The sequence below is a fragment of the Heterodontus francisci genome, chromosome 1 (assembly GCF_036365525.1).
Source record: "Heterodontus francisci isolate sHetFra1 chromosome 1, sHetFra1.hap1, whole genome shotgun sequence".
NCBI classification, from domain to species: domain Eukaryota; kingdom Metazoa; phylum Chordata; class Chondrichthyes; order Heterodontiformes; family Heterodontidae; genus Heterodontus; species Heterodontus francisci.
The window spans coordinates 224,297,319-224,323,703 of record NC_090371.1 but is presented as its reverse complement, the minus strand read 5'-3'; the positions used below and the strand labels follow the sequence as shown (position 1 = coordinate 224,323,703).

At 44.3% G+C, this 26,385-nt stretch overlaps 1 protein-coding gene across 3 annotated transcripts in view; it reads left to right on the top strand.

The window, feature by feature from the left end:
• The window catches only part of gtf2e2 (general transcription factor IIE, polypeptide 2, beta), a 152,614-nt gene that overhangs the window by 18,151 nt on the left and 108,078 nt on the right, over positions 1–26,385 (top strand). For all 3 annotated transcript variants that reach the window (XM_068041759.1, XM_068041740.1, XM_068041749.1), the window contains exon 2: positions 23,622–23,783. In XM_068041759.1, the coding sequence (XP_067897860.1) occupies positions 23,624–23,783 (160 nt within the window). In that variant the 5' untranslated portion in view covers positions 23,622–23,623. The remainder of the gene's footprint in view (positions 1–23,621; positions 23,784–26,385) is intronic.

Here is a 26,385-nt window from a genome sequence, read left to right as displayed (position 1 = left end):
TCCTTCACTGTTGCTGGGTCAAAATCCTGGAACTCCCTTCCTAACAGCACTGTGGGTGTACCTATCTCACATGAACTGCAGCGGTTCACGAAGGCAGCTCACCATCTTCTCAAGGGCAATTAGGGATGGGCAATAAATGCTTGCCTGGCTAGCGACGCCCATATCCCATGAATGAATTTTTTTTTTAAAAAAGACCAGTTTTGGACACCTGACTGGCTGGCTGGAGTTTTTGAATTTGAACTTCCAACTAAGGAGGTTGAAGAGATTATTCCATATAAGGAGCTAGTCACATGACTAACTTGCTGAGCACCCTGGGAGCTTTTTGAATTTAAACTCCCAAAGTATGGAATTGCCAGAAGGAACGCCATGTGCTCCTAGAACTGAAGCAAGAACTACTTCTCTCCTGCCTGCCTTCATCTCTTCCCATGGAACAAAACCTTGTGAAAACATGTGAAACTCGGAGAAAGGTTTGCCACGTGAACAAAGTTTTAAGATTACTGGGCCCCAATGAAAGGCAAGAATATAACCTCAATCAATTACTACAGCGAGCTCAAGAAACAGTAGCAAGATATTTCCTCAAACTGTTCCCACCTATTCTCTTTTCTGTCCCTATTTTGCATGTTAATATCGCATGTGCATGCTAGTGTGAGCGCGTTGTATATCCATAGGCGTGAACTGTATTGGAGTTTAAGTTTAAGGGTTAATAAATTTCATCTTTCTGCTTTAGACCAAAGAAAGCCTGTTTGCGCTCGTTTATTTACCTTTATAATTGGAAAGTTGTGAACAAGGATTCACAAAGGAGGAGCTCAAAACACAGTGTGTTTAAAATTGAACCTTGTTACAGTAAGAGCAGGTGAAGACAGCAAGAAACCCCTAGACACATTGCTCACCTGGTCGTAACATTAGAAATAAAGAAGGGGCTACCACACTACTAGGAGTGTACTATAGACCCCAAAATAGTGAGAGGGAGATAGAAGAACAAATATGTAGGCAAACATCTGAGTGAAAAAACTATAGAGCAATAATAGTTGGGGATTTCAACTACCCTAATATCAAACAGTGTGATACAAACAGTGTAAAGGGCACAAAATTCTTGAACTGCATTCAAGAGAACTTTTTTAGCCATCACATAATAAGCCCAACGAGAGGGGATGCAATTCTAGATTTAGTATTGGGTAATGAAGCTGGGCAAGTGGATGAAAAAACAATGGATGACCATTTTGGAGATCGTGTCCATAATACAGTTAGTTTTGGCATAATCATGGAAAAGGACAAAGATAAAGCAGGAAGAAAAGTTCTGAATTGGGGGAATGCAAATTTTATGAAACTGAGAGGTGATCTGGTGAAAGTGGACTGGATCTGGAGAAAGTGGACTGGATACAATCACTTGGGGGGAAAATCAGTGGCAAACCAGTGGGAAGCATTCAAAAGCGAGATTCTATAAGCACAGTGTAGGCATGTCCCCACAAAGAAGATGGGTGGTACTGCTAAATCTAGAGCGCCCGGGTTATCTAGAAGCTTATAGGGTAAGTTAAAGCAGAAAAAGAAAGCTTATGACAATCTCAAAAAACAATACTTTAGTAAAAAAGGAAATTAGAAAAGCTAAGAGAGGACGTGAAAACATATTGGCAGGTAAAATCAAGGAAAACCCAAAGATATTTTATCAGTACATTAAGAGCAAGAAGATAACTAAGGAAAGGAGAGGGCCTGTCAGAGCTGTACAAGGGAACTTATGCATGGATGCAGAAGATGTAGGGTGGGTCCTGAATGAGTTTTTTGTCTCTGTCTTCACAAAGGAGAGGGATGATGCCGACATTGTAGTTGAAGAGGAGGAGTGTGAAATATTAGATATGATGAGCATAATGAGAGAGGAGGTACTAGAGAGCCTGACATCCTTGAAAGTGGATAAATCGCCAGGGCCGGATGGATTGCATTCCAGGTTGTTAAAGGAAGCCAGGGAGGAATTGCTGTTGCGCTGAGGATCATCTTCAAATCCTCACTGGATACGGGCGAGGTGCCAGAGGATTGGAGGTCTGTGACCATTATACCATTGTTAAAGGGTGAGAGGGATAGGCCAAATAATTATAGGCCAGTCAGTCTGACTTCGGTGTTGGGTAGATTATTAGAATCAATTCTGAGGGACGGGATAAACTGCCACTGAGAAAGGCACGGATTAATAAGGGAAGGTCATGTCTTACGACCTTGATTGAACGTTTTGAGGAAGTAACAAGGAGGATTGATGAGGGTAGTGCAGTGGATGTGGTCTACATGGATTTTAGCATGGCAGACTGGTCTGTAAAATGAAAGTCCATGGGATACAGGGGAATGTGGCAGGTTGGATCCAAAATTGGCTCAGTGATCAGAAACAAAGGGTAGAAGTTGACGGATGTTTTTGTGAATGGAATGTGGTTTCCAGTGGCATTCCAAAGGGCTCATTGTTGGGTTCCTTGCTGTTTGTGGTATATATTAATGATTTGGCCTTAAATGTGGGAGGCATGATTGGGAAATTTGCTGATGACACATAAATTGGCTGTGTAGTTGATAGTGAGGAGGAGAGCTGTAGACTCCAGAATGATATCAATGGTTTGGTTGAGTGGGTGGAAAAGTGGCAAATGGAATTCAATCGAGAGAAGTGTGAGGTAATGCATTTGGGGAGGGCAAATAAAGCAAGGGAATGCACAGTAAATGGGAGGATATTGAGAGGGGTAGAGGAAGTGAGAGACCTTGGAGTGCATGTCCACAGGTCCCTGAAGGTGGCAGGACAGGTAGATAGAGTGGTGAATAAGGCATGTGGAATGCTTTCCTTTATTGGCAGAGGTATAGAATACAAAAACAGGGATAGTGGGTGCCTGGAATTCACTGCCAGGAATGGTGGTGGAGGCAGAAACCCTCAACTCATTTAAAAGGTACCTGGGCATGCACCTGAAGTGCTGTAACCTGCAAGGCTATGGATCAGGTGCTGGAAGGTGGGATTAGACTGGGCAGCTAGTTTTTTCAGCTGGTATGGACATGATGAGCTGAATGGCCACCTTCTGTGCCGTAATTTTTCTATGGTTCTAATTGGCAGTATGTGACTAGTGGTATCCCGCTGTTGGGCCTCAACTATTCACCGTATTTATTAACAGCTTAGATGATGGGGTAGAAAGCCACATATTCAAATTTGCTGATAACACCAGAATAGTGGTATTATAAGAAGTGTAGATAAAAGCATAGCCTTACAAAGAGATATTGATAGATTAAGTGAATGGGTAAAACTGGTGAAATGGCTTTCAATGTAACAGGGTGCATTCTAAATGATGAAAAGGTAGAAACAGTGGAGGTCCAAAGAGACTTGGGCACCCAGGTACAGAAATCATTAAAATGCCATATACAGGTACAGAAAATAATCAAAAAGACAAATTGAATGCTGACCTTTATATCTAGAGGGCTAGAACATGAGAGAGCAAGGGTCATGCTTCAGCTGTACAAAGCCCTGGTTCGACTACACCTGGAATATTGTAAGCAGTTCGGGGCACCCCACCTTAGGATGGATATATTGGCTTGAAGGGCATGCAACGTAGATTTATCTGAATGATACCTGGACTCCAGGTGTTAAATTGTGAGGAGCAATTAAATAAACTGGGTTGTATTCCTTGGAATTTAGGAAGTTAAGGGTGATTTGATTAAAGTTTTCAAAATACTAAGGGGAGAAGATAGGGTAGACAGAGCGAAACAATTTCTGCTGGTTGGGGAGTCTGGGACAAGGGGACATAGTCTAGGAATTAGAGCCAGACCTTTCAGGAGTGAAATTAGGAAACAGTTCTACGCACAAAGAGTAGTAGAAGTTTGGAACTCTCTTCACAAATGGCAATTGATGCCAGATCAATTGTAAATTTTAAACTTGAGATTTATAGATTTTTGATAGCTTAAAGGTATTAAGGGATATGGGCCAAAGGCATTTATATGGAGTTAGGTTGCAGATCAGCTATGATCTCATTAAATGGCAGAACAGGCTTGAGGGGTTAAATGGCCTAGTTCTGTTCCTATCATAAGGCTTAAATTAATTAGCGGAAAGGACAAGGAGCAATCTAAAATAAAATTATTTAACTGGAGGAGGCCTAGTTTCAGCAAATTGAGTGGGAATCTTATCCAGGTAAATTGGAGTCCAAGACTGGCAGGCAGAAATATAATGGAACAATGGGTGACCTTTAAAGAGAAGATACTCAGGTTACAGTCTAGGTACATTCCACAAGGGGGAAAAGGAGGGCAACTAAAGTCAGAGCTCGCTGCATGATGATGGCGTTAGAGAGGAAAATGAAGCAATAAAAAGGGGCCTATGACAGATGTCACCTTGCTAATACAAAGGTGATACAGGCTGCATATAAAAAGTAGAGAGAAGCAGTGAAAAAGGAAATGAGTGGAGTGAAGACACAGTATGCGAAGAGATTGGTGGCTAACACAAAGGGGAATTCAGAAGTCATCTATAGGCATATTAACAGTAAAATGATTCAGAGGAATGATGGGGCAGATTCAAGACCAAAATGGAGATCTGTTGGTGGAGGCAAAAGGCATGGCTGTGGTACTAAAAAGAGTACTTTGTATCAATGCTTACCAATTAAGAGAACTTTGCCAAAGCTACAGTAAATGAAGAAGTTATCAGATGAGATAAAAATAAAGGGAAGCCACTTGAAAGGATAGCAGTAATTAAAGTGGCTAAGTCACCCTGCCAAAGTGGGATGCATCCTAGGTTGCTGAGGGAAGTAAGGGTTGAAATTTCAGAGGTGCATAGTCTTCCAGTCCTCCTTAGATGTAGGTGTTGTGCCAGAGGACTGGAGGATTCCAGATGTTGTACACTTGGTTTAAAAAGGGGAGGATAACCCTGGCAATCACAGGACAGCCAGTGGGGGGGAAGCTTTTAGAAACGATCATCAGGGAGAAAATTAACAGCCACTTGGGCAACTTGGATTTAAAAAATGAGAGCCAACATGGATTTGTTGTTAAAGACAAATCATGTTTGACTGACTTGAGTTTTTTCGATGAGGTAATTGTGAGAGTTGATGAGGGCAGTGTCATTAATGTTGTGCTGTACTGAGAGCGTGCTGCACTGTTGGAGGTGCTGTCTTTTAGATGAGACGTTGCACCGAGACTCCATCTGCCACCTCAGGTAGACGTAAAAGATTCCATGGCACTATTTAAAAAGAGAGCAGGGTAGTTATCCCCAGTGTATGGCTAATATTTATTCCTCAATCAACATCACAAAAACAAATTACCTAGTCATTGTTGTCTGTGGGAGCTTGCTGTGTGCAAATTAGCTGCTGCGTTTTCTACATTACAACAGTGATTGCATTTCAAAAGTATTTCATTTGGCTGTACAGTGCTTTGGGATGCTGTGTGGTTATGAAAGACACAATATAAATGCAAGACCTGTTATATGGACTTTCAAAAGGATTTTGATGAACTACCATGTATTAAGCTTGTCCGCAAAATTGAAGCCCATAGGATAAAAAAGCGAGAAGCAGCATGGATACAAAATTGGCTGAGGGATAAAAACAGTTGTGGTCAATGCCTGTTTTTTGGACTGGAAGCAGGTGTATGGCAGTGTTCCCCAGGATTCAGTGTTGGGGCCAATTCTGTTTTTGATGAACATTAATGATTTGGACTTGGGGTGGGATACAGGGAGCAGTTTTGAAATTTGCAAATTACTAGACTTCCAAGTTTCATGTAATTAGTAAGGAAGATAATAAGGCTTCATGGTGGCATCAACAATAATTTGCATTTATATGGTGCCTTTAATGTAGCAAAACATCCAAGGTGCTTCACAGGAGTGGAGTCAAACAAAATTTGACACCAAGCTATATAAGGAGGTATTAGGGCTGATGACCAAAAACTTGGTCAAAGAGGTAGATTTCAAGGACTGTCTTAAAGGAGGAAAGAGAGTTACACAGCCGAAGAAGTTTAGCAAGGGAATTCCAGAGTGCAGGGTAGTGTGATTAAAATCGAGGATGCAAATATCTGAGTTGTAGGGCTGGAGGAGGTTGCAGAAGTAGGGAGGGGGGCGAGGCCATGTAGGAACTTGAAAATAAAGATGATGTTTTTAAGATCGAGACATTGATCAAACCGGAGCCAATGTAGGTCAGTGAGCACGGGAGTGATGGGTGAATGGGACTTGATGCAAGTCTGCATACAGGTAGCAGAGTTTTAGATGAGCTTAAGTTTATGATGGAAGGCCAGCCAGCAATGCTTTGAATAATCAAGTCTAGGGGTAATAAAGGCATGAAAGAGAGTTTTGGGGTGAATTGGGCAATGTTACAGAAGTGAAAGTAGGTGGGCTTAGTGATGGCGCAGACATATGGTTAGAAGCTCATCTTGAAGCCAAAAAGATATGAACCGAAGACGATAACTTTGGTTGTCTCAATATTTAGTTGGAGGAAATTTCTGCTCATCCATTACTGGATGTTGGGCGAGCAGTCTGACAATTTAGAGGCCAAGAGAGGGGTAGTGGGAAGGTAGAGCTGCATGTTGTCTGCCTACGTGGAACCAGACATTGTCACTGGAGAAAGAGGGCCAAGGATAGATCCTTGGGAAACTCCAGAGGTAATGATGAGGAAACAGGAATAGAAGCTATTGCAGGTGATTCTCTGACCAGGGCTGGATAGGTAAGAATGGAACCAGGCGAGTGCAGTCTTGCCCAACTGAATGACAAGGAGCAAAAACAGAAAGTGCTGGAAATACACAGCAGGTCAAGCAGCATCTATGGAGAGAGAGACAGAGTTAACATTTCTGGTCTGTGTGACCTCGCCGATGAAAGGTCTCTCAGACCTGAAACGTTGACTCTTCCTCGCTGCACCATAGACGCTGCTTGATCTGCTGTTTATTTCCAACATTTTCTGTTTTTGTTTCAGATTTCCAGCATCCACGGTATTTTGCTTTTGTATTGGATGACAAGGAGGTGAGGTGTTGGATGAGGACGGTGTGGTGAACCATGTCAAAGGCTGCAGACAGGTTGGAGGGAGGGACAAGATGAGGGATAGTTTACCTCTGTCACAAATAGGATATCACTTGTTTACAGTATCTGAGGAGTGAGAACTGTTCAGAATATCAGCTAATGTGGGCCAGGAGTGGAAGTTTGGTGGTCAGGGGTTCGTTGGAACAGGGTCGAGGGAGCAGGAGGTGTGTCTCATGGATGAAATAAGCTCGGACAGGGGACCTTGAGGGGAGATGGGAGAGAAACTAGAGCAAGATATGAGTTGATATCTAGGGCAGGGGAATACCTTAGAGGAAGTTTGGCCCAGTGGGCTAGGGGAAGGAAGGGAAGCAGCAGAGGCAGCTGCATGCATGATTTCAATCTTAGTAACAAAGAAGTCCATGAGCTTCTCGCCCTTTTCTTGAAGGTGAGGATGGAGGAGGCAGGGGAGAGGGTTTTAAAAAGATGGCTTATAGTGTAGAAATTAACCCAGAAATTATCTTTGCATTCCAGGATCATCCTGGAATAGTGAGCAGTTTTGGCAGACAAGAATATGATCCGAAAGTGCTTTATGTGGTGTAGCCAGATCTGGTGGTGAATGGCTAAACCAGTTGTCTGCCATATACATTCAAGTCCTTTTCCCTTGGACTTAAGGGAGTGGAAATGAGGGCTGTATAAGTGGAAGCAACCATGGTGAGAGGGAGTCCTGGTTTTAAAAAGGACTAAGGTATCAAAGGTACAGGTGAGGGTGTGGTTTAGCAGATCTGTAGCTGTAGAAATGTTCTGGTGAACGGAGGGCCAAAGCCCAGATACTTAGGATTTGAAAGTTCAGGTGTACATTATGTAGAGTAAAGGCACCTCTGGGTAGCAGCGACCACCATATGACTGAATTTTACATCCAGTTTGAAGGAGAGAAGAGTGGGTCTAAGGCTAGTATTTTAAACTTAGTTAAGGGCAACTATGTGGGCATGAAAGCAGAGCTAGCTGAAGTGACCTGGGTTAGGAGATAGATTAATAGAGAAACAGTAGCAGACATTTAAGGGGATATTTCAGAATACTCAGGATAAGTATATTCCTACGATAAAGAAAAATTCTAAGGGGAGGACCCACCATCTGTGGTTAACTAAAGAAGTTAAGGAAAGCATCAAACTCAAGGAAAAAGCATATAATTGTGTTAAGACGAATGGCAGGTCAGATGATTGGTCAGAATATAAAGAATGGCAGAGAATGACTAATCAGGAGAAAGAAATTAGAGTATGAGAGGAAGCTAGCTAGAAATGTAAAAATGGATAGCAAGAGTTTCTACAGGTATTTAAAAAGGAAAAGAGTAAGTAAAGTGAGTGTTGGTCCTCTAGAGAGTGAGAATGGGAAGTTAATAGTAGATAATAAGGAAATGGCGGATGAAATTCACAAATATTTTGCTTCTGTCCAGTATGGAGGATGCAAAAAATATTCCAGCAGTAGCTGTAAAACAGGAGGTGGAAGGAAGAGAGGAACTTGGTGAAATTACAACCACCAGGGAAGCGGTACTGAGCAAACTTTTGGAGCTGCAGGTTGACAAGTCCCCGGGCTCCGATGGACTTCATCCTAGGGTCTTAAAAGAGGTGTCTAATGAGGTAGTAGATGTGTTGGTGTTAATTTTTCAAAATTCGCTAGATTCTGGAAAGGTTCCGTCGGACTGGAAGTAGCTAATATAACCCCTGTATTCAAGAAGGGGGTGAGGCAGATAACAGGTAACTATAGGCCAGTTAATTTGTCGTCTGTTGTGGGGAAGGTTTTAGAATCGATCATTAAGGAGGCTATAGCTGGGCACTTAAAAGAACTCAAGGTAATCGGGCCTAGTCAGCATGGTTTTGTGAAAGGAAATCTTGTTTAACCATTTGATTGGAGTTCTTTGAAGGAATAACGTGCGCTGTGGATAAAGGGGAGCCCATTGACATACTGTACTTGGATTTCCTGAAGGCATTTGATAAGGTGTCACATAAAAGGTTACTGTGCAAAGTAGCAGCTCATGGTGCAGTGGGTAACATATTGGCATGGATTAAGAATTGGCTGACTGAAAACAGAGAGTATGCATAAATGGGTCCTTTTCTTATTGGCAGGATGTGATGAGTGGAATCCCACAGGGGTCTGTGCTGGGGCCTCAACTTTTTACAATTTATATCAATGACTTAGCTGAGGGGAGCGATGGCATGGTAGCTAAATTTGCAGATGACACAAAGATAGGTAGGAAAGTATATTCTGAAGAGGACAGAAGGAGGTTGCAGACTGATATAGATAGGTTGAGTGAGTGGGCAATAATCTGGCAGATGGAGTATAATGTGGGGAAATGTGAAGTTCATTTTGGCAGGAAGAATAAAAAAGCAGAGTATTACTTAAACTGAGAATGACTGCAGAATTCCGAGGTGCAGAGGGATTTAGGTGTTCTGGTGCATGAGCCACAAAAAGTTAGTATGCAGGTACAGCAAGTAATAAAGAAAGCTAATGGAATGCTATCCTTTATTACGAGAGGAATTGAAAATAGAAGTAAGGCATTGGTGAGAACACATCTCGAATACTGTGTGCAGTTTTGGTCTCCTTATTTATTTATCTTTATTTATTTATTTAGAGATACAGCACTGAAACAGGCCCTTGGCCCCACCGAGTCTGTGCCAACCATCAACCACCCATTTATACTAATCCTACACTAATCCCATATTCCTACCACATCCCCACCTGTCCCTATATTCCCCTATTCTCCTACCACTTACCTATACTAGAGGCAATTTATAATGGCCAATTTACCTATCAATCTGCAAGTCGTTGGCTATGGGAGGAAACCGGAGCACCCGGCGAAAACCCACGCAGACACAGGCAGTACCCAGAATTGAACCCGGGTCGCTGGAGCTGTGAGGCTGCGGTGCTAACCACTGCGCCAATGCGTTGTAGACGGTTTAGAGGAGGTTTGCTAGATTGACGCCTGGAATGAGTGGGTTGTCTTATGAGGAAAGGTTGGACAGTCTGGGCTTGTTTTCACTGGAGTTTAGAAGAGTGAGGGGAGACTTGATTGAAGCATATAAGATCCTGAACAGTCTTGACAAGGTGGATGTGGAAAGGGTGTTTCCTCTTGTGGGTGAGTCCAGAACTAGGGGATACTGTTTTAAAATTAGGCGTCGCCCTTTTAGGACAGAGATGAGGAGAAATATTTTCTGTGAGGGTTGTGCGCCTTTGGAACTCTCTGCCTCAGAAGGTGGTGGAGGCGGGGTCATTGAATATTTTTAAGGTGGAGGTAGATAGATTCTTGTTAGGCAAGGGAATCAAAGGTCATTGAAGGTAGATGGGAGTGTGGAATTCGAGACCAGCCGTAATCTTATTGAGTGGTGGAGCTGGTTAGAGGGGCTGAATGGCCTACATCTGCTTCTAATTCATATGTCTAGAAGTGAATTGCCAGTTTTTTTCCCAGGGGTGAACACAAGAGGAAGGGTTGCAGGGAAAAGGGGGCTGTAGATGGAGAGCAAAGCAAGGAAGTGCTCAGGGATGGCTTTTGTCTGTGATTTATGTGATGGGAGGTCACGTGGGGTGGCTGTGAATTTGGATAGGGAAGTTTATATGGAGGGTGAGATTAAGGGAGTGTAGGAGGGATGTGAACTCAGGAGAGAGAACATGAGCTGACGTGGAGGTTGAAATTACCGAAGTACAGAGGCTGAAGGGGCAAAGCAGTGAAACTATTAGTGAAAAAATTGGCATGGTACTTGGGTAGGTGGTAGAGAATGAGGATTTTAAATGAAATGCAAGTGGTGGGTTAGGGTGAGACACTCAAAGGAAGATGAGATGTTAGAGAATGGAAAGGGTGCCGGTGAGCAGTGGATTTGATGGAGGATTGAAAGATTGCGGCCAGGAGCTCATATTTTCATCCAACTATCTATCATTAGCTGATTCATCAATGACCTTTCCTCAATCAGCTCTTTTCGCTGACGATTGCGTGGTGTTCATTGGCGTCCAGGCTTGGGCTGATAAGTGGCCATTTATGCCATATCCTGGGAGTTACCATTGATCAGAAACTCAACTGGATCAGCCACATGAATGCCATGCTCACGCAAGCAGGCCAGTGGCTGGGTATTATATAGAGACTGTCTCCCTTCCTGATTCTCCAAACCCAACTTCAGATGTGCTTGATGTTCCACTTGCCTGCCTGAATGCAGCTGGGGTTTTAGCAGATCATGCTTATTCATTCCACCAGTCTGTCTATGTCCTCTTGAAGTCTACCACTATCCTTCTCACAGTTCACTATATCTCGAAGTGCTGCTGCACACTCAGTTTGTCTCTTTGTATGTAACAAAACTCAGTGTTACAGAGCCTGGGGAGACGGTCACATGGTTCTCAATCCGCTTTTGTTTTTTCAGTGAGCTCTAAAGTCTGAAACGCAAAACATCTTTCAGGTGGTATTGTCCATGTTAACCCGCTGGAGGGACGTCTCCACTCATGAATGCCTCAAGGTGGCTTTGAATGTCCCGCTAATGAGGGTGATCTGGATAGTCTACTCAGTTAGCCAAAGCATTGTCCTGGCTGGATTTCTTGTTAGATTTGTGTTTCCAATTCGATCTCTTGGTATTTTAGATGCAAATTTTGGTGGCTATTATAGTTGTCAGTTTTTAAAAAAAAGTTGACTGTAGGTTTTTTCCATTAGAAGTCTAATGTAAGTTTCCAACAAATGAATTAATATTTCTCATTAAGCATATAGTTTTCTTGACACTATTATGTGGCATTTTATCAAATCCCTTTTGGAAGTCCATATATACTGCACTGCCTTCATTAATCCTCTCTGTTATCTCATCAAAAAACTCATTCAAGCTAATTAAACATGACTTGCCTTTAATCTGTACTGGTTTGTCTTAATTAATCCACACCTGTGCAAGTGACTGTTTATCTGGGACAAAATTATCATTTCTAAAAATGTTCTCACCACCGAGGTTAAACTGACTGGCCTATAGTTGCTGGGTTTATCCTTGCACCCTTTTTTTGAAGAAGTGTGGTGTAACATTTACAATTCCCCAGTCCTCTGGCATCATTCCGTATCTGGGGAGGATTTGAAAATTATGGCCCGTACCTCCAAAATTTCCACTCTTAATTCCCTCAGCATCCTTGGATGTATTCCAGATATATGCAAGACTTTCTAGCACTTCCTTTTTATCCAAGTTTTAGTTCATCCAGTATCTCAACTACTTTCTCTTTCATTATGACTATGGCAGCATCTTCTTGGTAAAAACAGATGGAAAGTACTAATTTAGTACCTCAACCATGCCCTCTGCCTCTAAGCACAGGTCTCTTTTTTGGTCCTCAATCAGCCTCATCCCCCCTCTTCCTACCATTTTACTATTTATATGCCCAGAGAAGACTTTTGGATTCTGTTCAGAGTCAGCATGGTTTTATGAAGGGTAAATCATGTTTGACTAATGTGCTAGAGTTCTTTGAAGCTGTAACAAGCAAAATAGATAATGGGGATCCTGTAGATGTAGCTTATCTGGACTTCCAGAAGGCATTTGATAAGGTACCACACAAAAGGTTAATACACAAGGTAAGTTCACATGGGGTTAGGGGCAATTTATTAGCTTGGATAGAGGATTGGCTAACCAACAGAAAACAGAGCGTCGGGATAAATGGGTCCTTTTCTGGTTGGCAAGATGTAACTAGTGGGGTGCCATAGGGTTCAGTCCTCGGGCCCCAACTATTTACAATCTATATAAATGATTTGGATGCAGGGATAGAAGGTACTATAGCCAAGTTTGCAGATGACACTAAAATAGTTGGGACAGTAAGTTGCAATAAAGAAATAGGAAATCTGCAAATGGATATGGATAGGTTAGATAAATGGGCCAAAATGTGGCAGATGGATTTTAACGTGGATAAGTGTGAGGTTATCCATTTTGGTTGAAAGAATGGAAAGGCAAATTATTATCTAAATGGAGAGAAACTTCAGAGTGCTTCGGTGCAGAGGGATCTGGGTGTTCTCGTGCATGAATCGCAGAAAACTAGTTTGCAGGTACAGCAGGTGATAAGGAAGGAAAATGGAATTTTGGCATTTATTGCTACAGGAATAGAGTATAAAAGTAGGGAAGTGTTGCTGCAACCGTACAAGGCATTGGTGAGACCGCACCTAGAGTATTGCGTACAGTTTTGGTCCCTTTACTTGAGAAAGGATGTAGTTGCATTGGAGGCAGTTCAGAGGAGGTTCACTAGACTGATTCCAGAGATGGGGGGCTTGTCTTATGAAGAGAGATTGAGCAGTTTAGGCCTTTACTCTCTCGAGTTTAGAAGATTGAGAGGAGATCTAATTGAGGTATATGAGATGATTAAGGGAATTGACAAAGTAGACGTAGAGAGGATGATTCCTCTGGTGGGGCAATCTAGAATGAGAGGTCATAGTTTTAGGATAAGGGGTAGCAGATTTAAAACAGAGATGAGGAGAAATTACTTTTCTCAAAGGGTCGTGAATCTGTGGAATTCACTACCCCAGAGTGCGGTGGATGCCGGGACATTGGGTAAATTTAAGGAGGAGATAGACAGATTTTTAATTAGAAATGGATTGAAAGGTTATGGAGAACGGCAGGAAAGTGGGGTTGAGGCCAAGGTGAAATCAGCCATGATTGTATTGAATGGCGGAGCAGGCTCGAGGGGCTGAATTGCCTACTCCTACTCCTGCTCCTAGTTCTTATGTTCTTTTATGTTAGCTGCCAGGCTCTCCTCATTATCTCTCTTTGCCTCTCCTATTTCCTTTCTCACTTCCTCTCTGACCTTGCTTATTCAGTCGTCTTCTCACCTTGTACTATCAACTTGACATCTGCCATATTCTCCCTTTTTCTGCTTCATCTTACTCTCTATTTCTTTCATCATCCAGGGAACTCCGGCTTTGATTGCCCTATATTTTCCCCTTATGGGAATGTGCCTTGATTGTACCCCCAGGATTTCCCCTTTAATGGCAGCCCAGTGTTCAATTACAGTTTTGCCTGCCAATCTTTAATTACAATTTTCACAGGACAGGTCCATTCTCAACCTACTGAAATTGGTTGTCCTCCAATTAATTATTTTTCTCCTTGTCCTTTTCCATAGCTAATCTAAGTCATATACTATGATCACTGTTCCGTAAAGCTCTCCTACTGAACTTCATCCACTTGACCACTTCATTCCCCAGAAATAGATTAAGCAACACCCCCTTCCTCGTTGGACCAGAAACCTGTTGATCAAGAAAGTTCTGCTGAACATATTTCAGAAACTTGTTCGCCGTCTGCCCTTTATACTATTACTATCCCAGTCTATACTACGATAATTGAAGTCCCTCATTATCACTACTGTCTAGTTTTTGCTTCTCTCTGTAATTTCCCTGCAAATTTGCTTCTTCATATCTTTCCCACTAGTTGGTGGTTTATAGGATATACCCATTAGTGTAGTAGCACCTCTATTATTTCTTAACTCTAATCAAATAGATTCTGTCCTTGACTCTGCAGGACACCCTCTCTCTCCACCATGTAATATTCTCCTTTCTTTCCTTCCCTATCTTTCCTGAACACCTTGCATCTAAGAGTATTGAGTAACTAATGTTGCTCTCCTTTTGACTCCGCTCTCCATTATCACCACAATGTCATATTTGCGTCTGCAGCTCACCTACCTTTTTTTACACTTTGTGTGTTTACGCGCATGCACTGCCGACATAACTTAGACCTTTTTGCATTCTCTTAGTCTGATGCCACTTAATACCTTATTAGTTCTTACTCCAGTGCTATCTGTTTCTCTCAGTCCTTTGTGTGTGTTGTTTCTCCTTTCTAATGCTACATCTCTGATAAGGTGCAACCTATCCAGCTTGCATAGATCCTACCTCCCCTCGAACCAGTCCCAAAGTCCCAGGAATCTAAAGCCCTACCTACTGCACCATCTCTCCAGCCACGCTTTCATTTTGCTCTATCCTTCTATTTCTGTTCTCACCAGCATGTGGCACTGGGAGAAATCTGGACATTACTGCCTTTTGAGGTCCTGTTTATTAAATCTCTTTCCTAACTCCCTAAACTCTGCTTCCAGGACCTCACCCCACTTTCTATCTATGCCATTGCTACCAATATGGCTGTTCACCCTCCTCTCTCAGAATGTCTGCAGCCACTCAGTGACATCCTGGACACTGGCTCCAGGGAGGCAACATGCCATCCTGGAATCATGTTTGCGGTCGCAGAAAAGCCTGTCTGTTCCCTTAGCTGTTGAATCCCCATTCAGTATTGCTTTACTGACACCCCCCCCCCCCCCCCCCCACCCACCCCGGCGTAAAGATGAACTACCTGTGGTGCCATGGACTTAGTTCGGGCAGCACTCCCCAGAGGAACCATCGCCCTTACCAGTATTCAGAACTTCATATAGGAATATTGGCACTGCTGCACTGCCTGTCTGGCAGTCACCAATTTTCTTCCCTGCCTGAACACTCTTAAACCACCTCCACAAATATGCTATTGCTGTAGCACTCAGCTCTGCAGATGCGCTGCAGTGACACCAGCTGCTGGTCAAGCTCTGAAAACTGGAGCTTTAATCAGTCACCTTAAATTGGTGTCCTCTGGTTCTCGACCCTTCCGCTAACAGGAACAGTTTTTCCCGATCTACTCTGTCAGCCCCCTCATGGTTTTGAACACCTCTATCAAATCTCCTCAATCTTCTCTAAGGAGACCAGCCTCAACTTCTCCATTCTACCCACATAACTAAATTTCCTCATCCATGCCTCCTTGTTTCCTACCAAAGTGAATCATTTTACACTTTTCTGCATTAAATTTCATCTGCCACGCATCTCCCCATTCCACCAGCCTGTATATGTCCTCTTGAAGTTCACCACTAACCTTACAGTTCACAGTACTTCCAAGTTTGTGTCGTCAGCAAATTTTGGAATTGTGCCCTGCACACCCAAGTCTGGGTCACGAATATAGATTACGAGAAAAGCAGATGTCCTAACACCGACCCTGGGGAACTCCACTATATAATTCTTCCAGTCTGAAAAACAACCGTTCACAGCGACTCTCTGCCTGTCACTCAGCTGACTTCGTTTCCATGCTGCTATTGTCCCGTTTATTCCAGGGCCTTTAACTTTGCTGATAAGCCTGTTAAGTGGCACTCTATCACACGCCTTTTGGAAGTCCATGTACCCCACATCAACACATTACCCTCATCAACCCTCTCTATTATCACATTAAATAACTCAAACAAGTTAGTTAAACATGATTTGTCCTTAACAAGAAGCATCCTAGTGTTGATCTAGATTACTTTTATAGGCAGGTTATCTTAAATATTTACCTGTGGAGTTCCCCTTGCGGGCCTTCCTGGTGCTGTGAGGTCACTGATTTTTTTTTTTCCCTGCTCTCTATCTCGGCTCCCGCTCTTTGCTGCTGTACCCTAGCAGAAGGGTTTAAGACTACTTTAAGACACCACCACCACCCTCCGCCTGGCTGAACTTGTTCTCACATTGAACAACTTCTCCTTCAACTCCACGCACTTCCTTCAAGTAAAAGGTGTCGCTATGGGTACCCGCATGGGTCCTAGTTATGCCTGTCTTTTTGTGGGATATGTCGAGCATTCTTTGTTCCAGTCCTACTCAGGCCCCCTCCCCCAACTCTTTTTCCGGTACATTGATGACTGTATCGGTGCCGTTTCCTGCTCCCGCCCCGAACTAGAAAACTTCATCAACTTTGCTTCCAATTTCCACCCTTCTCTCACCTTTACATGGTCCATCTCTGACATTTCCCTTCCCTTCCTCGACTTCTCTGTCTCCATCTCTGGGGATAGGTTGTCTACCAATATCCATTATAAGCCCACCGACTCCCACAGCTACCTCGACTACACTTCTTCACACCCTACCTCCTGTAAGGACTCCATTCCATTCTCCCAGTTTCTCTGTCTCCGACGCATCTACTCTGATGATGCTACCTTCCATGACGGTGCTTCTGATATGACCTCCTTTTTCCTCAACCGAGGATTTCCCCCCACTGTGGTTGACAGGGCCCTCAACCGTGTCCGACCCATTCCCCGCACCTCTACCCTCCCTCCCAGAACCGTGACAGGGTTCCCCTTGTCCTCACTTTTCATCCCACCAGCCTCCATATCCAAAGGATCATCCTCCGCCATCTTCGCCACCTCCAGCGTGATGCCGCTACCAGTCGCATCTTCCCCTCCCTTCCCCTGTCAGCATTCCGAAGGGATCGTTCCCTCCGCGACACCCTGGTCCACTCCTCCATTACCCCCATCACCTCGTCCCCGTCCCAGGGCACCTTCCCCTGCAATCGTAGGAGGTGTAATACCTGCCCATTTACCTCCTCTCTCCTCACTATCCCAGGCCCCAAACACTCCTTTCAGGTGAAGCAGCGATTTACTTGTACTTCTTTCAATGTAGTATACTGTATTCGCTGCTCACAGTGTGGTCTCCCCTACATTGTGGAGACCAAGCGCAGACTGGGTGACCGCTTTGCGGAACATCTCCGCTCAGTCCGCAAGCAGGACCCTGAGCTTCCGGTTGCTTGCCATTTCAACACTCCCCCCTGCTCTCATGCTCACATCTCTGTCCTGGGATTGCTGCAGTGTTCCAGTGAACATCAACGCAAGCTCGAGGAACAGCATCTCATCTACCGATTAGGCACACTACAGCCTGCCGGACTGAACATTGAGTTCAATAATTTCAGAGCATGACAGCCCCCCATTTTACTTTCATTTTTAGTTATTTTTTCTTCCTTGTTTTTACATTCTTTTTTACATTTTTTACAATCTTTTTTTTGCATTTATTTCATTTCATCTTAGTTTGTTCAGTTTGCTTACCCACTGTTTTTTTCAGGTTTGCACTTGCTGCTGTTCAATATTCAGTGTATTTACACCTAATCTGTACTAATGCTTTGTCTTTCAACACACCATTAACATATTGTTTGCCTTTGCTCCGTGACCTTTTGGTCAGCTATGTGGCCTGGTCCAATCTACACCTTCTCCTTTGTCATCTCTTGCCCCACCCCCACCTCACTTGCTTATAATCTGTGACTTTTCTAATATTTGTCAGTTCCGATGAAGGGTCACTGACCCGAAACGTTAACTCTGCTTCTCTTTCCACAGATGCTGCCAGACCTGCTGAGTGATTCCAGCATTTCTTGTTTTTATTTCAGATTTCCAGCATCCGCAGTATTTTGCTTTTATTTAAGACTACTGTGCTTCACCAAGTAGGTGGTCACAAAACTCTGCGGCACAGTGGCGCAGTGGTTAGCACCGCAGCCTCACAGCTCCAGCGACCCGGGTTCAATTCTGGGTACTGCCTGTGTGGAGTTTGCAAGTTCTCCCTGTGTCTGCGTGGGTTTCCTCCGGGTGCTCCGGTTTCCTCCCACATGCCAAAGACTTGCAGGTTGATAGGTAAATTGGCCATTATAAATTGCCCCTAGTATATGTATGTGGTAGGGAAATATAGGGACAGGTGGGGATGTGGTAGAAATATGGAATTAGTGTAGGATTAGTATAAATGGGTGGTTGATGGTCGGCACAGACTCGGTGGGCCGAAGGGCCTGTTTCAGTGCTGTATCTCTAAACTAAACTAAACCTTCGCGAACCAGACCTGTAACCTAAGCAGGGGGAGGACAGCATTGTTGGGCGTCAAGGTCACCGTGGCCATCAATTTCTATGACAACAGACCCTTCCAGTTTGCAGCAGGAGACATAGACAGCAACTGAGATATGTTGGCAATGACTGCAACCCAGTGGTCCATGGTACAGGGAGCCCTCAACTACATGCGTGTGACTTGCGGGCACCACATAGGGGCGGCACAGTGGCGCAGTGGTTAGCACCGCAGCCTCACAGCTCCAGGGACCCGGGTTCAATTCTGGGTACTGCCTGTGCGGAGTTTGCAAGTTCTCCCTGTGTTTGCGTGGGTTTCCTCCGGGTGCTCCGGTTTCCTCCCACATGCCAAAGACTTGCAGGTTGATAGGTAAATTGGCCATTAGCAATTGCCCCTAGTGTAGGTAGGTGGTCGGGAAATATAGGGACAGGTGGGGATGTGGTAGGAATATGGGATTAGTGTAGGATTAGTATAAATGGGTGGTTGATGGTCGGCACAGACTCGGTGGGCCGAAGGGCCTGTTTCAGTGCTGTATCTCTAAACTAAACTAAAAAACATCTCAAAGGGGAAATTTTTCCCAACAGTAAAGGATTCCACTCCCTGAATGTACAGTTCATGTATGACCATGCCCAAACCATTATGTTTCCATCCTGCACCCGTCGGCTGTTCCAGCCATCTTGGACCAACCCCCTTGAATCAGAGGATGGCTGCTCGGTGACAAGGGCTATCTTCTGTGCAAGTGGTTAATGACTTTTCTCCGCCACGCGACCACGCGTTAACAGTTTCCCTACAATGACTGCCATGGTGCAGCTACAAATGTTGTAATTAAACCATTGGTATCTGAAGCAATGGTTCCGTTGCCTGGAAGTCTTGGGGGGAGCCCTCCGGCACCCACTGGAGGGTGTCTGCTGCATCCTACACAACCTAGCCATCATGAGGGCGTAGTCCTTGCCACTAAGTCTTTGGCGTGCATTTCAGGAGGAAGAATAACAGGAAGGGAGGAGGCAACCAGTACATCATCATTCCTGGGCTGTCCATGAGCGTCTCTCCAGACACTGGTTTCCGTGTGGGAGGGAAAAAAAACAAATCGCCATTCCTCCACACTTCCTTTCCTTACCATCCTTCCGTTACGGACCACCAGTGTCCTCTGGGCCAAAACACTGAAATAAAGACACTACAAAACATCCATTTCATGCCAACTTTGACCAACAACACGTTCAATAATATAATACTCAACTGTTCGCCATTGCTCTTTCCCTTGTGGCTGCCTTTGCCTGACCTAGTGTTCCTGCACAATGCTACAGCAATGACTGCGATGTGGCAGGTGGAAGGCTGCTGATTTTCACTGGGGTAGATTTGCAGGACACCCTCGAGCAGCTCTGAGACTAGGGCCTGGCTGTGGACTTCAGCACTGCTTGGGTGGCAGCGGTGTGGGCTGGCTGGCTGAAAGGGCATTGGCGGCATTGCAGTGGTGTGTGTACAAATGCTGTCATCCCAGCAGTGGTAGTAATCTGCACGATTACAGATTGCTGTGAGACACTGCAAGCATCTTCGAGCACTGGCATCTGTTGTCAGGATGGCAACAGTCTGAGGGAGAAAAAAAGAATTTATAGCAGCCTGCACAACGACTGGACATCCCAAAGTGCTTTATAGCCAATTAAGTATTTTTGAAGTATAGTCACTGTTATAATGTGGAAAAAGTGGCAGCCAATTTGCACATATTTAGCTCCCACAAACAGCAATGTGGTAATGACCAGATTTGTGATGTTGATTATGGGATAAATATTGGCCAGGACACCCTGGCTTTTCAAAAGAACACCATAGGATCTTTTGCACCTACCTGAGAGGGCAGACAATACCTCGGTTTACTGTCTCCTCCAAAAGACTCCGTATTGCACGTGAGTGTCAGTATTTAATTTTGTGGTCAAGTCCAGAAGTGTGAGACTTGAACTCGCAACCTTTTGATCCAGGGCAAGAGTACTACCAACTGAGCCATGGTTACATACAAGACCAAATTAGGCTTGCATGGCAACAAGCAGAGACCTCACTACCTCAGCCTGAGTTTCCATTGTATCACTCAATTGTTGAGGTTTCTGCCTTTTGCTGCCATCAGATGCATCATGGCTGGGTCCACAAGCATGCCCACCTGAGTTGACCACCACTTCCACACTAGAAAGGATAGGCTGTGAGCTCTGTACAAAGTGTTGTGCCAAGTAGAGCTAAACTCTCACATGCTCCTTTACATTGACAAGAGGCTGTCTGGCAAATCTGCCAGTGCACCAAGCATTTCTGTCTGCCTTCCCAACAGCCTTTCCCCATATGTCACCCCATTGAAGTCCTCAACTGAGTCCTCTGCAGCAGAAGTCATTTGCAACCTCATCTTTTGGCATCCACATTATCCTTTCCTCTGGCCTTGCTGCAGCCCACTTTTGCCTGGTGACTCATACTACCTTCTAATTTATATGCAGTGCCAGCACCTGAGCTGGTGGCTGCAAGTGTCAGATTGTGTGATGGTGTTTCTTTTGCAAAGCTCTGCTCTTCCTCTTGGCCTTCGTCCTCAGGCACCACTGGCTGGCCTGGGGGCAGTTCTTGGGTGTCTGAAATCATAAATGCACAAGGGGAGGGTTGGGTTGAGGGGGAGGGGATAGGTAAAGTAAGAGATGCATGGTTACACCATCTGCAGCTTATACGTCACAGCAGATTGCAGGATTAGGATGAAGTGTGGATTTCAGAAGGTGCATACAGCAGGAACATACCATCATGGATAGTTTCAGCAGTGTCGCTTGCCATAGCCTTTGTGACGGATGCACCAAAAATGTCTGAGCACAGTCTGCTCCAAGTGGGTGAGAACATGTAGCTATGCCTGTTTCCTGCTGATACGTTGCTGTTCCCTACTGCTATGGACCACCTTGTCCTGCATGCGAGACGGAAGAATGTCAGTGAGTGCATTGTAGTCTGTTTGGGTGATGTGTCTATGATTGCTGAATAGCTAGTAGTATAAGAATATAAGAAATAGGAGCAGGAGTAGACCATACAGCACTTTGAGCCTTCTCTGCCATTCAGTACAATCATGGCTGATTTTCTGCCTCAACTCCACTTTCCAGCTTGCTCCCCATATCCCTTGATTTCCCTGAGAGACCAAAAGTCTGTCTATCTCAGCCTTAAATATATTCAACGATGGAGCACCCACATCTCTCTCGGGTAGACACTCTTTTTAGGGAATGTGGAAGCTGAAATGTTGGTGTGAAGCTTGTAGGTATGTGAGGTGAGGTGGGACATATGAATGTTAGGCATGAGTCCTGATTGCTAGAGATTATTGATGGTGAGTGATGGGGGGATGTGATGCATTGTGCAGTGTGTGTTGCTGGTGGTGTAGCTACTGGGATATGGCATTTGAAGATGCATTCATGAACCTTGACCACTCATGCGAGGTCACTGAACTTCTTCCAGCACTGCATCTAGGTCCTTGGAACAAGAATCCTTTTATTGACCTCTATGGCTAGCTGCAACCACTGCCTTTACAGTTCTGACTGGAGGACTTCCTGGTCCTCTGTGGCTAGAGCATCTCTCTCTTCCCTTGAACTTCCAGCGCTAAGGCCTCCATTGGAGAACCTTGGAGCCCTCTCTGATCTGCTGCATTGTTACTCCATTTTGTTCCTGCTCCATAATTGTTTTCCCACCAGTTGAATGTGCTTCTGCAGGCTAGCTTTAAGTGATGCAAACCTCGCATGAACCTGGGCCCCCTGCTGAAAGTGCAACCACTCAGTAGCATATTTAGTGCAGGGCTGCACGTTACTATCATGGAAATGAGCTGGCACATGAAGTTTTCAAGTTGCCTGCATTACTTTCAACGAGCTTGAGTTAATCACGCATTGTAATCCCCATGCCCGTTAACAGGTCTTAGACAGGTTTTAGCCCTCAAATGTTTACAAACATCTTCCAATGGGTGCAAGTTACTTAAAGTTTCAATGCCTTTCCATTTATCTTCACTTAAATGGTTGGTTCTTTGAGAGGTTGTAAATGTACAAAATGTTTTTTATTGTGAGTTCTTTTAATTGATAGTATTTTTGCTCGGGGGGGGGGGGGTGTATGTCAAATCAAGATGTTACTTATCCAGGAGCCAATATTAGTCATTCAGCACAGGGGTGATAGGTGAATAGAACTTGGTGCGAGTAAAGTCATAGGCAATTGAGGTTTGGATGACCTCAAGTTTACGGAGGGTAGAATGTGGGAGGCTGGCCAGGAAAGTGTTGGAATATGCAAGTTTAGAGCTAACAAAGGCATGAATGAAGGTTTCAGCAGCAGGTGAACTGAGGCAGGGGCAAAGTCAGATTATGTTTCAAAGGTGGAAATAGGCAGTCTTAGTAACGGCGCGGATACGTGGTTGGAAGCTCACCTCAGGGTCAGGTGTGCCACCAGGTAGCGTACAGCCTGGTTTCGTCTCAGACAATTGCCAAGGAGAGGGATGGGGTTGGTAGCTAGGGAAGGAGCGGGAACTGAAGACAATGCCTTCAGTCTTCCCAGTATTTAATTAGAGGCAAATTCTGCTCATCCAGTATTGGATGTTGGACAAGCTGCCTGATAATTTAGCAACAATGGAGCAGTCAAGAGATAGTGGTGAGGTAGAACTGGGTGTTGTCAGCGTATATTAACCTGAGTGTATCCCGTGTGGGTGTTTTCTTTCTCTCTTGCCAGTTTTTTCCTCCATTCTAAAAGCATTGACTCCTCACTGGGGTTTATTCTGGTCATCTTGCCTAAGTGACCATTATTCTTGTGAGATGGGGCTGTTGGAAGGTTACTTAAGCTCAAGGTGTGAGAGGCATTGCAGGGATACTTAGAGCATGGATTTGTTGGCTAGATATCTGCTGTAGGAATGCTGGTCATTACCTTTTCCTGAGGAGCTCTGATTGTGATCACCTAATTTGACTAACTGGGAATTGAACCGAATTACAGCCTGTTGCTTCTCACTGGATAAGCTTTCCTTACAAACTTACATTCGGAGATCCTCATGTAAGTGCTCTTCGAATTGAAATGATTTACTTTGAGGTTGTGTTAAATATTAAAATAAAACATATTTAATTCTTTCTATTGTAGATATGGATCCAGCATTGTTGAAAGAAAGGGAACTTTTTAAGAAACGCGCCCTTTCTACTCCTGCTGTAGAGAAGCGAAAAGTGTCTACCACTTCAGGTTCCTCTAGTTCCAAAAAGAAAAAAACAAAGCCAGATCAGGGAGGTTCCTCAAAACAAAATTCAGGTAAATTTCAGTATGTACAAATACATTTTTTTTTAAATGGAAAAAGAGTGGTCGGTTTGTTAAAAGCTTCATTTAAGAGTTTAGTGAATAGGGCACTTAGTAAGACCATATGAAATGACTAAATATTGAATTGCAATGCCAGCAAATGAAGTTCATATATTTCAACACTTGTTTTTGCATATGTGCAATTATTATGCAGGTACAGTGCTGAAATTGGATATTGAGAAATGTATTTTAAAGCAACCTCGTTGGTGACCCGTTTTATTGTTCAGCTATTACTCCTTCACCATCTCTGGGTATGTCTTGTCCTACCAGAGGTGGCAGCACAGTAGTGCACAGTCAGGAGAGAGTGGCCCTGGGAATCCTCAACATTGACCCCAGAGTCTGGAAAGTCTCATAGCATCAGGTCAAAAATGGGTAAGGAAACCTTCTGCTAATTACCATCTACTTGTCCTCCCTCAGCTGATAAATCAGTACTCCTTCTTGTTGTACACCACTTGAAGAAGCAGTGAGGGTAGCAAGGGCACAGAATGTATTCTGGGTGGGGACTTCAATGTTCATCACGGAGAGTGACCCGGTAGCAACACTACTGAACAAGCTGGCTGAGTCCTGAAGGCTATAGCTGCCAGACTGGGCCTGCAACAGGTGTTGAGGGAACCAGAACGAGGGAAAAACCTACGTGACCTCATCCTCATCAACCTATCTGTTGCAGGCACATCTATCTGACAGTATTGGTAGGAGTAATCATCGCATGCTCCTTGTGGAGATGAAGTCCTTTCTTCACACTGAGGACATCCTGTATCGTGTTGTGTGGCACTACCACTGTGATAAATGGGATAGATTCAGGACAGATCTTGCAACTCAAAACTGAGCATTAATGAAGCACTGTGGGCCATCAGCAGCAGCAGCAGAATTGTATTCAACCACAATTTATAACCCCATAGCCCGGCATATCCCCCACACTACCATTACCATCAAGCCAGCAGACGAACCCTGTTCCAATAAGGAGTGTAGGAGAGCATGCTAGGAGCATCACCAGATGTTCCTAAAAATGAGGCGCTAACCTGGTGAAGCTACAGCACAGGACTACATGCATGCTAAAAATCAGAAGCAGCATGCTAGGGACAGAGCTAAGCGATCCCACAACCAACATATCAGGTCAAAACTCTGCAGTCCTGATGCATCCTGTCATGAATGCTAGTGGGCAATGCAACAGCTAATGGGAAGAGAAGGCTCCACAAACATCCCCATCCTCAATGATGGCAGAGCCCAACCTGGGAGTGCAAAAGACACAGCTGAAGTGTTTGCAACCATCTTCAGCCAGAAGCTGTAAGTAGATGATCCATCTTTGTCTCCTCCTGAGATCCCCAGCAAGACAGAAACCAGTCTTCAGCTGATTTGAATCACTTCACTTGCTATCGAGAAATGAGGAGCATACTGCATACAGCAAAGGTTATGGACCCTGACAACATCCTGGCTGTAGTGCTGAAGACCTGTGCTGCAGAACTAGCTGCGCCTCTAGCCAAGTTGTTTCAATACAGCTGCAATACTGGGATCTAACCACCAATGTGGAAAATTGTCCAGGTATGTCTGGTCCACAAAAAAGCAGGCAATTACCACCACATCAATCTGCTCTCAATCATCAGAAGAGTGATGAAATCTGTCACCAATAGTTCTATCAAGCAGCACATACTCACCAATAACCTATTCACTGATGCTCAATTTGGGTTTTGCCAGGATCGCTCAGCTGCAGACCTTATTGCAGCTTTGGTCCAAATATGGGCAAAGCTGAATTCCAGATGTGAGGTCAAGGGCAGTCACTCTCACATCAAGGCAGCATTTGACCATGTGTGGTATCAAGGAGTAAAATTGAAGTTTTTGGGAATTTTTGGCTGGAGTCATACCTAGCACAAAGGAAGATGGTTGTGGTTGTTGTAGGCCAATCATCTCAGCCCCAGGGTATTGCTGCAGGAGTTCCTCCGGCAGTGTCTAGGCCCAACCATCTTCAGCTGTTTCATCCATGACCTTCCCTCCAACATAAGGTTAGAGGTGTGGAGGTTCACTGTTGGTTGCACAGTTCCATTCTCAGCTCCTCAGATAACAAAGCAGTTCGTGCACACGTGCAGGAAGACCTGGCCAACATTCAAGCTTGGGCTGAGAAATGGCAAGTCATACTCGTGCCACACAAGTGCCAGGTTATAACAACCTCCAACAAGAGAGAATCTGACCATCTTACCTTGATGTTCAATGGCATTACCATTGCTGAATCCCTCATCATTAAGAGGACACAGATTTAAGGTAATTGGCAAAAGAACCAAGGCGACATGAGGAAAAACTTTTTACACAGCAAGTGATAATCCGAAATGCATTGTCTGAAAAGATGGTGGTTAGATTCAATTGTGGCTTTCAAAAGGGAATTGGCTAAGCACCTGAAGAAGAAAATTGTAGGGCTGTGGAGAAAGGGCGAGAGCGTGGGACTATCTAAATTGCTCTTGCAGAAAGCTGACATAGGCTTGATGGGCCAAGTGGCCTCCTTCTGTGCTGTAACCATTCTATGATTTTTTTTTTTTATTCATTCATGGGATGTGGGCGTCACTGGCCA